At 34.7% G+C, this 15,218-nt stretch overlaps 1 protein-coding gene across 11 annotated transcripts in view; it reads right to left on the bottom strand.

The window, feature by feature from the left end:
• LOC127632666 (adhesion G protein-coupled receptor L2-like) overlaps positions 1–15,218 on the bottom strand; it is a 151,737-nt gene that overhangs the window by 55,050 nt on the left and 81,469 nt on the right. For all 11 annotated transcript variants that reach the window (XM_052111384.1, XM_052111385.1, XM_052111386.1 and 8 more), the window contains exon 4: positions 5,888–5,997. In XM_052111384.1, the coding sequence (XP_051967344.1) occupies positions 5,888–5,997 (110 nt within the window). The remainder of the gene's footprint in view (positions 1–5,887; positions 5,998–15,218) is intronic.

Below are 15,218 nucleotides of genomic sequence, written 5' to 3'. Positions count from 1 at the left end.
TAGCAGAAACAGAAAATCTAGAAAAGAAACAGTGTAAATCTCGTCAATCTAGAAGAAACTAGTTACCAGAGCATGCTGGGAGTGTGGAGTGGGGCTAGGGTTCGAACAGACAATAAAAGACTGTTGGGGGACTGGAAGAGAGGGGGGGAAACGTCTCATGTCGCCAGACCTTTTACTTAACAGCATAAGGTCTGGTTCTCATTGCAGCTTATTTTGGCCAAGAACTGCTCACATATGCAGTAGGAAAAAGCCATCAGGCCAGCATGTAAAGCTAACAGCCACTGTGTGTTTTATTTAAAGTGCTTTAAGGGGCGGGGTTATCTGAAATGACAAAACCGCAATTTGACATTTTTTTTCAAATATTGCCGTGGCAGTCTCCATGAAAAGTTCCAGAAAATGTGTACATACTTTGTGATCACAATTTTCGTCTGTCCAACAGTAATAACAACTGATTATTTCATAGATACAGTTCAGAAAAACTAAGGAGATTGTACAGTTCTGCTTGTGGTTATCTAGTTTACTTGCTATAAGGTGCCTCAAACAAAACATTCAGCATCTTTTAAAGACTTGATGGCAGTAACCTGGAACAGTAAACTGTAACGTTCAGTCGGCCATTGGAACTGGCCATTTTAGACAGAGCTTTCCATTTATTTGTGCAATATGCATCAGACAGTCAGTTTACGGGCTGTGGACGCGTTTGTGCCGTCTGAGGCTGAGACTAATGAAAATGGGGCATTTGTACTTTTGCCATTACCACTAACATTTATCTGTTGCTTTATCATATTCGTTTAATGCTTCCCTCCAAACTGCTTCTTGTGCACTGACCTTTTCTAAAATACAAGACCCTTTCTGCTACTTCTGCGATCAGAACAGCAAGAGTAGTGACAGGAAGGTTGTACAACCACAATATATATATATATATATATATGTGTATATATATATTAAGAAAGAAAGAAAAAACAAGGAGCTGATAGTGTCAGTGATTTACCTTTTTGCTCCACTTCTATTTTTAGCGTTGGAAGAGAGAATGATAGGAGTGCAAGGGGAAAAAGAGATTACAATGAATTAACCATCATGTCCATGATCACATGCAGTTAACATGTCATGAGGTTACGGGCATTATGCACAGAGCTACAGCAGTCAGAGGAGGAAGACATCGCAGTTAGACACCTTCAACACATATAAAAGAGAGAGAGGTTAAAGGAGTTTCTATCATGGTACAAAAGGACAGTGTATGTGGTATTGTAGACTAATCAATCTCGTTATCGAGGGAAAGCTGCGGGGAAATACACGTGCTGAATTACAGATAGTAGTGTATTGATTTTCATAGAAATCGACCGGGGTAATCTGAATTCCAGGTGGACATATGGTGAGTTGGTGCTGGAGGGAAACACAAAACCAGAAAAATAGAACTGTTCCTCTACTATACACGTCCTCTCCACATACAAAGTTTGTGTTGGCCCTCCTAGGCTTTATATGAATACTTGAATAGCCTTGTCTGATATGTCATTTCCATGACATAACATTTGTCAAACATTTTGAAACTTTTAAAAGGCTGCATTTTTGCTCTTTTTTGTTGCCAAATCAGAGGGGCCGTGGGAGATTGGTGAGCTGGTGCTTTTATTGTGGAAATCGCATGACTGTCATCTCAATACTGTTAAGATTTTTTGATGAAAAAGACTATAGAGCCCAATGAGTAACCAATTAAGACACTATTAATACAATGAAGCCCAATTAAGTCTCATGTCACAGGTTTATTAATTTTATCAGCACCAGACGATTACATCCAGTGTCAGTTCCAAAATCTTCAGACAGCCTTGTCAATAAATGCACATTTAGGTGCACATTTTACCATTTTCTTTATACAAATATTTTTGAGAGTTTTGGGTGAAAATATTGTTTATAATAAGTACTTATTTTAAATGACATCTAGATATCAGCACTGTCATATCAGCTGTCAACTAATGGTGAGAGTTGATACTGTAATTTGTAAGAAACCTTAGAATTATTTGTATATTACATTTTCATAATAATAACAATAATAATATTATTATTATCATCATAATTATTTATAATATTTAATATGATTATTATTGATAATAATAACTACAATTATTATTATTATAATCATAATAATTCACAAACCAAGTGGCATATAATCGCTAGTTACACAAATTAAGTGCATCTCAGTTTTCAAGAAATCCTTATCAAGTTAGTGCGGACCAATACACTGTCCTTCCAAATACTTCAGTATTCAGTATCAGCAGTGACAGATAAAGAAAGACAGAGAGAGAGACAGATTGACAGAAAGACAGACTCTCAACATACTACAGCATTTATATCTCAGAAAGGCCATCTTCAGCTGAAATACATTAAATATTCAAATAATTCAAATAACCTGCAGCAACATTCCTCAAAACTGCCTCCTGCCATACTATCATCAGTGTAGTAGTCATGAAATGTCTCTGTCCATAAAACACTGAACACTGCGTTTATTTTGATACAGTATTGTACTCCCCATTTTGTAGGAAATGCACCTATTTTTAGGTGAATCTCCCAAAAAGTTATCACAATCTAAAGAGAGATTCATTGTTTACGTTATTTAAGCATTTCTACATTACTGTAATAGTTGTTGTGCTGGAATACATTTATAATGATTTTTAATTATAAACTATTATTATTATAATAATGAGAATGTAATTAGAGTCTCTAGAATAATGAGAATATTGAGAATAATGTGGATTACAGCAAAACAAACAGATTTATTTGGACAATTATATTATATTTATTTTTCCTTAATATAATGTGATAATTTTATAACAGTTTTTCTCGATTGATTTTATGCATATCTACAAACTCAGGTCACTGCTCTCAAAGCAATTAACACAGTCATCTAAAAACTTTGTAATTGTCCTAAATAAATTGTGCATGTTTCTTGATTTACTACATACAAATTTCTCGGATCCAAAATTCATGCTTTCAAAACTATATTAAAGTCATATTCTCAAATACATGTCAGGTTGCCAAATCCCTTCATATTAACATCGGCTGTGTTATTAATGCACACAGCAAAGAAAATGTAATTTACAAAACCTTTCACACAACTATCATGACTCCGCTATCTATAAAATGGGTAAAATATGAAAATCCAGAACAAACAAACAATGAGGAAGAAGAAGAAGAGGTAGAGTGGGTAAAGAAAGAGAAAATCTGAGGAAGAAGTGATGAGAAAAGGGGAAAGTATTCTCAACTCTTTCAGGTGTGTGCATGGATAGACTTCAGGAAAGACCAAATGGAAACAGAAACAGAAAGAGGACATCAGGGTTGAAGATTAGAGTAAAGAAGGCTCAAATGATCTGCAAGTCCCTCTAATTGATCGTGTTATGAATTACGGTCCCTCTAAGACACACTGAGTGTTCGGCCTAATGTGAACAGATCTTCAATCTCAACAAAAAAGAAGAAGAGGGAGGAATGACATTGGAAGAGGAAGAGCTGGGACAACTAGACATTTTGAGAAATGTTATGAGAACAGATGGAAAAAGGTCTTTACTGTGGATTTTTATGATAAATGTGTTAATTCAATAGTAGAGTTGTGTGTCTATAGCTGAACATGTTATGAACTTATTAGAGAACACATCAATTGCTTTGATATTAGCATTTAATGTTAATAAACGTATTATCAGAAAAGAATACATTGCTTCATTATGCAGTGAAATTTAAATGTTCTGCAAAAATGAGTGTCCGTTTCTACAGCTATGTGAATTGTTTTGAAAGCACGGATTATAATTTGGAGAAATGTATATAATTGAGAAAAACTGTAATGGTCCTAAAAATAGACATAATTTTCTTATTGCAAAATGTAATTAACTATTTTATTCTTTTGATTTTATGGTTAATTATGATGCACATTTGTGTGACATTTACTTGATTTGGCTGAGTAATCTAGAGAGATGATGGTAAATTGTGTTCAGTGCTTCATCGGTTTACACCCACATATGTCTAAAACTGACAAATTGATACAGTATGTTAACTGTATAGGACAAAGAACAGCTGTAATAGCTACCAAACATGGCTTAGCTCTACAGATTATATATAATTTATGAGGACAGTGAAATAATTTACTTAACCCAGCCAATTCAATATTGCTGGATCTTAGAGCATGCAGTACAGTTAATACTGGGGCATATCCTGTTGTCTGAGATGCTGCCGGCCAAATATCATCATGAGAATTCCTCTGTTGCGACCAAACAAGATCATATTAATAAAACAACTTCAAGCTTCAAGCATCGGCAAGTCAAAAAAGCACCGTTCAGTAGTCCGATGGTCAAGTGAGCACTCTGGCGTCCTAGAGAATCAAACTGTGATTAGTAAATATGACTGTTACGTACTGCCTGAAATTGCCTAGAGGAGGTAATTCAAATGCATTAAGACATTAAGACAAAAAACAACTAAAACGTATTCATTGTGAAGATGCTGTGAACATTAACAGTCACAGAAGAAAAGCTGAAAAACACAAGACTTTATAAATCCAGAGCTTTCAAAACTTTGATCATTTCTTGTGGGATTTTGACTGCAATAACCAATAGATGCAGACTTAAATTAAACTAATATAAGGCACTTAACTCAAGCGGGCCTTTGTTATTTTCAGATTTTGTTGGGACATTTTTGGAAGAGGACCCTGTTTGCTATGTGAAGTCTAGAAATATTCTCTGAGAAGACAAGATAATTCAATCAGAGAATAAAATAACTATCTAATTGTTTAATGGAGCAAAACAATCCATACTCTTAAAGTAATGGGAAATCTGAGAATAGAAAGGGGCGTTTGTTTGGCGTTTGTTCATGTTAGATCCATGTGCAGTCATTTGTCTTTTCTGACAGTTGTATTGTAAGGCTGCACTGCAGCTTCTTACGAGCAAACAAAAGGATCAAGCACTAACATGAAACATCTCTGTTCTTTTTATTAGTTGGCATTACATTGGGGTATCTTTGCTAAGCCAATTCATTCTTAAGGCCAAATAAATCCTGCTTTTCTTTGTCTGAGCAATTATATGCACAAAGAATGATCGTTAGTGGACACTGTTTTGCATTCATGCAGTATGTATTAAAGTATTAATCTTACTGGTAGATGACAGACTGCTAAAAAGGTCAATTCTGTTTTCCACAAGGATAAAAGCACATTGATATAGTTTACAAATAACTGTCTGCTTTTATAAAACAATGTTAAATTTGTGCAAATCAGCAAATAATTATTTGTTAACCAAATCTGTGGATTACACATACCCTGAATAAGATTGCTGATTTTAAACTATGTGTATGGTTAGAATGAAGTATTATAAGTTAACAGGAATAAAAGCTAGATATGTTCATCTTTAAGGAAACACCAAAAGAATTAAATGTAATTTTAAAGCTCTGGTTCTGTGTAAATGAAATGCTCTAGCTATGTTGATAAATAGATTCAGGAAACAAAAGACCAATCACAATTCAGTATGCAAATAAAGGCAAGAAAGGAGACTAATTGCAATGCAGTATGCAAATTGTATGAATTACAAATGAATGGCAGATTTTTTGACAATGTAAGTCAATAGGAGATTTTTAAACTTTAATCTGAAAATGCTCACGGAAACCACAAATAGATAGCACACATAATATTGATTTCATCAACAAAATAAAGCTTAAATGAGTATGTGCTGTACATTAAGTGGTTCAAGCTGGATTAATCATTGAGAATCGTGCGCAAGAACTGTGAAGATGAAAAATAATTTCACATACAGAGCTGCCTTGCAAGCACATCAATTAAAAAAGTACAAAAGCTGGACTCTGAGAACAATTAAAAGCACACATATAAGAAAGATGATTTATTCTTAGATAAGAAATGGCTTATACTTACTGTAGGGAACACATTCATACTGGACTTCAAGGTACTTATATGTTCCTGGGCAGGGGTCAGGAAAAACATCTGGTCCAGTGACGACGATGCACTGTGTTCTGTTGTTACACCTGAAGGAAAAGAGAGAGAAATAAAAAGAGATTGGATGAGTGAAATACAAAAGAAAACAAACGAAAAAAGGTTTAAAGGAATGTTATGGGTTCAATACAAGCACTTGCAGCATCTGTGTTATTACAAAATAAATCGTCTAAAATAAAAAGGAAATACTCTTTTAAGATTACGGAAATGCCCTTACAGAGACTTAAATAGAGCAAGTCACTTCGAGGGAAGCAGAAATGAGAACTTGGTATTTCTGTTAAAGCATTTATAAAACAGGAATTATTCCAAAATGTCTTTTGACAATACTTTTGAAACAGACTGTATTTTACCATTTAGCTCTGGCCTATTTACTTTCATTGTGCCTTACAATAAACACATTATTTTGAGGGTAAAAATATTTTCTGAGGGAATTTCTATAATACAACAAATGCTGTTGAATGAGCTTAAAGGGTTAGTTCACCCAAAAATGAAAACTATCCCATAATTTACTCACCCTCAAGCCATCCTAGGTGTATATGACTTTCTTCTTTCAGCCAAACACAATCTGAGTTATATAAAAAATATCCTGGCTCTTCCGAGCTTTATAATTAGAATGGTACCTTAGATTTTGAAGCCCAAATAAGCGCTGCCATCCATAAATAATCCAAACGGCTCCAGAGGGTTAACAAAGGCATTCTGAAGCGAAGCGATGCGTTTTTGTAAGAAAAATATCCATATTTATAACTTTATAAACTATAATTACTGGCCTGCGGTAACGGCCGTCCATGCGTTAACTGGCTTCCTCTATCCTCTGCGCTTCCACGTTCATCACTTCTCACCGGAGAAGTCATATGCCAGGATTCGACTCTCTCATGAATGTGCGGACAGCCGTTACCGGAAGACAGTGGTTATAGTTTATAAAGTTGTAAATATGGATATTTTTCTTGCAAAAACGCATCGCTTCACTTCATAAGGCCTTTATTAACCCCCTGGAGCTGTATGGATGACTTTTATGATGGCTGGCTTCAAAATCTAAGGTACCATTCACTCCCATTATAAAGCTTGGAAGAAAAGGATATTTTTTTATACATCTTAGATTGTGTTTGGCTGAAAGAAGAAAGTCATATACAGCTAGGATGTCTTGAGGGTGAATAAATTATGGGATCATTTTCATTTTTGGATGAACTAACCCTTTAATTTGTTTGAAACACCAACACATTTCTTAGAGACCCTATGAAATTGCTTGACAAGTGCAATTGTCTATCCTGTGTTGACATTTGAAACAAGTTGAGAATGGAAAAAAAGTGCTTGTATTTTTTAGTTTATTTATTTATTTGTATTTATTTATTAGTTTATTTGTATTTTGTTATACTTAAATAGCCATATAACATTAGTTTATGGCATAGTCGTGGACCATTTTTCTACTTGGTGTTGCTAGTCGGAGGAAGGTAGTATTAGTATTAGTATTAGTGGGCAAGACATTTTCATTTTAGAAAGCAATTTATTAAACAAAATTCTAGGTAAACCATGAGTGCAAAATTAATTATCAATATTTTTGGTCCACTTTCTCAGAAGAGAAATATTGTACATTTCAAATGTTGAGTAAGTACACTTATAGATGACCTTAAAACCTACAATTTGGATTTAGGTCAAATCACTCCACTGAGACAGCGAACTGTTTTTTTATCGAAAACGTTAAATCTTTGCTTGATAGGAACAAGGTTGTTGGAGCTATTTTTTTAGATCTTAGGAAAGCCTTTGACACTGTTAATCACAATATTTTACTGTCTAAATTATCTCAATTGAATTTTTCAGATAATGCTCTAAAGTGGGTAGCATCTTATCTTTGTCAACGATCACAAACTGTACGTATTGGCAGCTATCAATCTGAACCTCTTCAGTTGTCCACTGGAGTGCCTCAAGGGTCTATATTGGGCCCTCTTCTGTTTTGCATGTATATTAATGATTTGCCACGTGCGTGCCCAGAAGTGAGAGTTCAAATGTATGCAGACGACACTGTTTTATATATACATGGGACATCAAAAGCAGCAGTGGCAGCCAAACTTACAAATGCTATGGTTAAAATTAGTGAATGGTTAAACCACTGTAGTCTTCAGTTAAATCTTTCCAAAACAGTTGGTATGTTTTTTAGTAAAACCACCAACTCTGCAGTTGATCCGGACATTTTTATTACCGGTGAAAAAATTCAAATTGTTTCAGAATTTAAATATCTTGGTATTATCATTGACTCCAAACTTAAGTTTAATTGTCAGATTTCAAAAACTGTTAAGAAAATAAAATTTAATTTATCTAATTTTCGACATATCAGGAATTCAATGTCTACCCAAGCTGCCAAAATGTTTATGCACTCTATGATTTTTTCACATATGAATTATTGTCTAACTACTTGGTCTCAGGCCAACTACTCCGCCTTGCTACCAATACAGACTATATATAAACAAACGCTAAATTGTTTTGATAAGAAACCACGTCATTTTCATCATTGTAAGATTTTATCAAAATATAAATTGTTGAGTTGGGAAAACTTTGTTAAGTTTTCAAATGGCTGTTTAGCTTATAAAATTCTTATTGGCCTGGCCCCACCACCTCTTGAGTGAGTTTCTGAGTTTAAGATCGGATAACAGTCGTCTCACTAGAGGTACACTTAGAAGGGACTGTGTTATTAATTTCAGGAAAACTGCTTTTAGTCAGTCTGCCTTCTCTATTAAAGCCTCAAAAGAATGGAATGACATCCCAACGTCAGTTAGAGAATTAAATAGTTATAATGGATTTCGGTCTTCTTTTAAAACTTGGCTTTTTAGCATGCAAATATGTCAACATTGATTTTTTATTTTATTTTTTTTTATTTTCTGTGGTTTTGGAAATTGTAGGGTTTGTTGATTTTTGTTATGTTTTGATTAAATTGTTGTATTTACATTGCATTTTTAGGTTGCCTATTGTACATCTGGCCTAGGAATGCAGATGTAGCCTTTTGGCTAACTCTGGCATATTTTGACTTGTCATGTTAATATGCATTGTCCTTATAATAAATTAAACTTAAACTTAAACTTAAACTTAAAACTAACAGACATGGACTAAAAGCCACATTTTGATTTCATGGGGTCAATAAACAGTCAGTTGAAAGTACAATAACTGCTCTAATGGCTTCGATCAAACCAAGCATGACCGTAGAGACAGAAAGAGCTGATGGACAGACGGCAGTCCAGTGCAGAAACCTGAAGAAAGACACAAGGAATTTGCAGAGCGGATAGATGCCAAAGTGGACCTTTTCAGCCCAACGACAAAGATAAACAACCTCATCTATGAGCGTTCATACCTGCCAGCACATGAGTTATACGTCTCTGTGAATCCCCCTTGAGGCCTGGCTGATTGTACCAATGATGGATTTACTTTCCCTATATGCCATTTCACTGAATAAACTAACCGCCCCTCCACTGCTTGTTTAACAGGAAGTCATGCAAGACAGTTTAGTGTGAGCTCTAGGAACTAAAATTAAGCACATCAATAAAAGGTAATTGTATCTCATTGCTTACAGACACACAATATTCAGTCAGTGAGAACTTAGAAAAGTATCTGCAATATCGCCCATCTCTCTGTCTGTCATTTTTGTGTAAACCTGTTAAGTACACTTGACGCCAACAGTTGGTCATTGGCTCCTCCAATTAAAGTTTCCAATTAGAAGCAAAAAGGCTTTAATAGCCTGATTTCATAGGAGAAATTTAAAGTTATTTTAAAAACTTTTGTACATTTTAAAAACAATTCCATTGTTCTTTTAAAAACCTTCAAAAAACTCTGAAATCAATACGGATCTCATCATCAAGCATCATGACATAACATTGCATGACATCATGATGTTTGGTCGGGAAACATGCACTGATTTCTGAGTCCTTTTTAACACAGCACATTGATGGTTTGGTCATGAGACGCACAAGGACCAATGAAATTCGCCACCATATTGGATTCAGCACTGTTTACATAGTTTATCTCATGGAAACCCTCACAAAAATTGAGAGTTCAGGAAAACGTGCTGCAAACTTGCCGCAAATTTGCCTCTCATTCCATTTTTACATGCAAATGAGCTTTTTGTAAACTCTGCATTGTCGCCAAAGTTTTGCTGCAGGTTCACCACTACAAACTTCTGTAGTGAGCTTTAAACTGAAGAGCAAATAATCACAAGCTCATTTGCATATTAAAATAATGAGTGGAAAATTAGTGCTAAGTTTGCAGCAAGTTTGCGGCTAGTTTGTCAGAACTCTGCTTTCCCGTAAAAAAAAATTGAATGTAAATTATCATACAGTGATAGTATGACATCAAAAGACTTACAATATGATGCATGGATTTATGCCACTTTTAGGTGCTTTATTAAGTTTCACAATCGTCACAATCTAATGCCACTGTATTATATCCTTTTTTGTGTTCCACAAAATAAATAAAGGCATACTGACTGATTAAATGATGCTAGAATTTACATTTTTTGGTGTCCTATTACTAATTGAGTTTTCGTGTGGCAAAAAAAAAAAAATATATATATATATATATATATATAGATTAATAATAATCCATTGTATTGATGATAATGATAATAATGATTGTATTGAAGGAGGGACCCAAGTCATAGCTAAAGATCAGTATTTCATAGAGACTTTTGACTTGGACCAGTAAACAGCCTTTAGTAACTATAGTAACTATACAGAATACCCTATCAACCACCTAGCAATGCACTGGCAACCAATTTTAGCAACCACATTGCAACAATCTAAAAGCCACTCAGAACACTTTAGCAACCACATAGCAATGGCCTGAGAGCTTCCCACAACACCTTAGCATTGTGGAGTTGAGTTTTCACAGCAGAAAAAGTAGCTATGTAAAATGTAAAAAAATTAATATATTATTATTATTATTATTCTTTTTTAAGATTGTCCTCTCGATCATCTTGTAGTCCCTCAGAATACAATAGGAGCTCAATAGTTTAGTACAACAGGACTAAGAGGAAACAATCTGAAAACATCCGTCGAAGGTTTTCAGTTGAAGAATAAAGAGCATGTTTTAACATTAACACAGTACAGGTGGTTGAATTAGCCTGCTAGCGTTTTCCTGACCCGGCCTTAGGGCAGTGTCTCTCTTGCAGTTATTTCTCTTTACCTCAGCATGCAACTCTGACAATTCATTTGTCTTAAATTCTGTTTGCTAATATACAAGCGGAGATATTTTTTTTTTCTTCCTGTGAATACGGTGTAGCACACAGAACAGAGTGCAGCTCCGTCCACAGCTGTGAATTCCCACCGCTCATGTTTGAAGATGAGAATTTATACATGGAATGAGCTTCACTGAAAAACACGTCCCTCGTATGGGAGTTTCTTTATAAATGAGCCCTCATACGTGGTAACAGATGAGAATATCAGCATGTTTACCCGTATAAATGAATTATGGATCTAAAATTATAACTCATGGCCAAAGCAGGAGCCAAATTTGGTGATTGGCTGTTAGTTTATTTGTAGTTGTATTATAGGGAGACCGGTTCATATTTCATTCAGTCACACTGTGTTGTTCATTTGCATAATGTGCCATGTGAATAAATTATGAGTGCAAATGATCGTAAAAGCAGAAAAAAGATTAACAAATAATGCCATGAAAAGGCTAATAAAGCATTATTATAATTTTTTTTACATGTTTCTCAAACACTTCCCCATCTCCCATTGGCTGGACAAAAATATGGTCCTGCCCCAACCTCACACCATTCGTTGAGGGCTGGTCGTAATGCTTAAACATGGAGCAATTTTGTATAGCAAGACAGAGCCAAGTGCTTACATTTTCACGGAAATCATCTTACATATATTTAATTAAATATATGTTAAGCTGAGATAGGAGAAAGCATTTTAAGATCGAAAAAATTAAAAACATAACTTCTACCAATCTGGTATTTTTAGTGAATGTATTGTAGGAGGTCAGTTCACCTCATGTTCACACATATGCCCAATAAGAGAACCGACAGGCGTAGTTCATCACACTCACTACATTACATGTATAAACTCACTTTTGACACCATTTATTGCCACTTGCTTTGATATTCTGTTTATTCTGTTCTGTTTAACGTACAAGGGCTTCACTCAAGGGGACGTTTTTTTGTAACTTGTTTTTGGGTTCATTTGTACTGTGTACATTTTAAACATAAAACAGAAACAGTAACAGAAACCGTAACAGGAAAATAATGGAAAAAATTGTTTTGTCTCCTTAAGGGTAAACATATGTACGCCTAGCAATCCCGTCTAATGTCAACAATGTCTCAAACTGTGCTCAGATTTGTCGAGCTATCAAAATCTGCATTGAAAAGTCAGTGATTTCAGTAAACTTAAACATATCTTGTCAAATTCTTCCAAGACCAAATTATAAACAATGCTATCCACACTACTAGTATAGCTTTTGACTATCTATTTGATTGATCCTAGACATAAATTTGACTAAAAATATACAAATATCATATTCAAAATTCTTTTAAAATTAATTGAACCATGCAATCCACATTCATTTTATATCTCTAATGAAAAAAAATTACAAAAGAGTCAAATGTTCACATGCAGTATTGTATGTATTTATCAGAACATGATTAAGAAAAAAATTTATACAATAAAAAAATTTAATTTTGAATTTTTTACTCATCTTTTTTTAGAAAGAAATTAAACATTTTACCATTTTGAAACACATTCTTTATTACTAGATCAAAAACAAATAATACATCTAATTTAAAAGACTGCTTTGCTTTGATGGTTTAATTAATAATCTATTCAGTGGTAAAGCTGACTGATCTATAAAAGTACAACATTAAGTATATTAAATGTTATATGTATCGTTAATAAAAAATAAAAAAAATAATAATTATGTATATTAAACAAATATATTCTCCGAGCATAGTGAATCGTTCATTCACCGATCACATGGAAACACATCCCCACTTGTTGTCTGGATCATCAATTTAGGTGGAAAACTGGGGATTTCTATGCCGTACAACCAATGATGCGCAAATCCTGGCAGTATTGGCACCTATTCTTGCTCCCGCCAAATTATGAGTGCCACGGATTTCTTCGAGCTAACTCATTTTAACAGTAAATAATTTTAGCTAACCTGTTAATGCGCTAACCACTGAATGTTAATGTTGTTTTGTCTCAGAGTGCGGATGCGAGACAGGTGTTATTTGCGCATGCAACAGTAGGAATTACAATTTGTAAGCCTGATAGTAATCCATTAAAAAAAATTATTAACTAACCTGATTACAATGGATTTTTATGTAACTGTAACAGATTAAAGTTACCAATTGTTTGAACTGTGATTATGTAATGCCGTTACAAGTAATCTGTTACTCCCCAAGCCTGTTCATCCCTAGCAAAACACATACATTCACATGATCAAATCATATACAGTGACCCTGTTTACATCTGGTATTAAGCTGTGTTTCGGGTGATCCCATCACAAGAGGTCAGTGTCTACTAAAGATGTAAACAGGATGTAAATTTAAATATTTTGTGATCGGATCACAAAAACCACATACAGAGGTAGTTAAAAATGGGTTCCACCACAGCGCATTTGAGGTGATAACGCTAATCTGTGGATACATACACAAGCACGATAAATTCACAGATCTTCTTCATTGTTTCTAATATAAACATGCAGTGACACAGATGTCAAGCACACATATAAAGCTCAATTTAAAATGGGTAATTCACAAAAAAAAACAGATAATGTTTTTTTTTTTTTTTTGCAGTTTATCACACAGTAGCACGCTGATATAAGGATTGATTTAAGGTGTAAACAGCGTCTTGTGTCTTGCCTGATCTCATGTGATCAGATCAACTGAGACATCTTAATTGTGAGAACAGTCTTTTTACACTGCAAGTATCTTGATCACTTGGATTGCTATCTAACTGGGTATACACATTCCATTTACACTTGGCACCATAAAAGTGTCTCCATAAAATGAACATAAATCCATACTACTATTTCCACTTCTGTGATGATGCGAATGCCAGGCAATGCAATTTTTTGCTATTTGATGTGGCTCATTAAACTAAATATGGGATGTGGTTGAAATTGGTTTGACAATTGTGCTACAAAAGGCAAAATATTTCATTGCATTTACTTTGTTGTCAGAGTAAAATGTAAACAAAATCAAAGAGTTAAATGGGAGAGAGATCAGACTCAGCACAGGTGTTAGAATATAGTGCTTACTACTTTTACTGAGGATATCTGGATGTCCAACATCAGGATGTTATGACTTAAATTTCATTTTCGTCAGTTTGTGCATTCGCTTGATGAAAAGAGACTAATTTCCGTAAGGCAATAGTTCAGTTTGGGAGGAGTGAAGTATGTGGCCTGAAAAACCAGATGCATTTATACTCAACCACATCTTGACTGTGTCTTAAACCCCCACCTCCTCTCGAAAACATACATCTTGGGCGGCATTTACACTGGGTCTTTTCATGATCACGATCAGATCCATAAACATGCATGAATTGTTCAAATGTATGTACCCCCGTAAGGTCTGTTCTTAATTAAGCCACACTTCCTCTATCCGCTCCACTAGCAAGCAACCCAAACCTCACATATCTAATTAAATCAGGCATCACCGCCATTATTTAAGACTTTATTACAGGCCAAAACAATTCCCAAAGCTCTGAATTCTTAAACAGGTGTAGATGTTGTTTCTAGAAGCCTGTATTTACTGTGACTTATGAAGGCTTAATCTGCAGTGCTTGAAGTATTCTCTAATACCATATGTACAGTACAACACTGGTCTACTGAGCACCATGTGGACACCTCTGTCATGGATATTAATGGTGTGCATACATAGCAGAGCAAGGACAAAAGGAACAAGATTACTTCTGCAAATAAAGTTTTGCTTGTAAATAGCATCTGCCACACAGCGCTACAATTTGCAATCAAATAGTCTGGAGAAAACACAGAAATTGAAGACAAACACCCCTAGTGTTTCTACAGTGGCATGGGCTGTAACAACAGTATGGATGTGTTTTTTTTTTCTTGTGTACGACCTGGGATCACATCCTCCTTTAGTCTGATTTTTTTCCATCCTATTTTTTTGTCTCCTGTCTCCACTCTTAATATTTCCTTTATAATAAGCAAAAACCATGGTTCATTTTTGTAAGGGAAGGTTAGTGTTTGGTTTAGGGATAGGGGTTGGTGTTGGTGTAGGTGTCTATGAGACTAAATAAACACAATACTC

The sequence above is a fragment of the Xyrauchen texanus genome, chromosome 39 (assembly GCF_025860055.1).
Source record: "Xyrauchen texanus isolate HMW12.3.18 chromosome 39, RBS_HiC_50CHRs, whole genome shotgun sequence".
Taxonomy (NCBI): domain Eukaryota; kingdom Metazoa; phylum Chordata; class Actinopteri; order Cypriniformes; family Catostomidae; genus Xyrauchen; species Xyrauchen texanus.
This window is presented reverse-complemented; position numbering and strand designations above follow the sequence as displayed.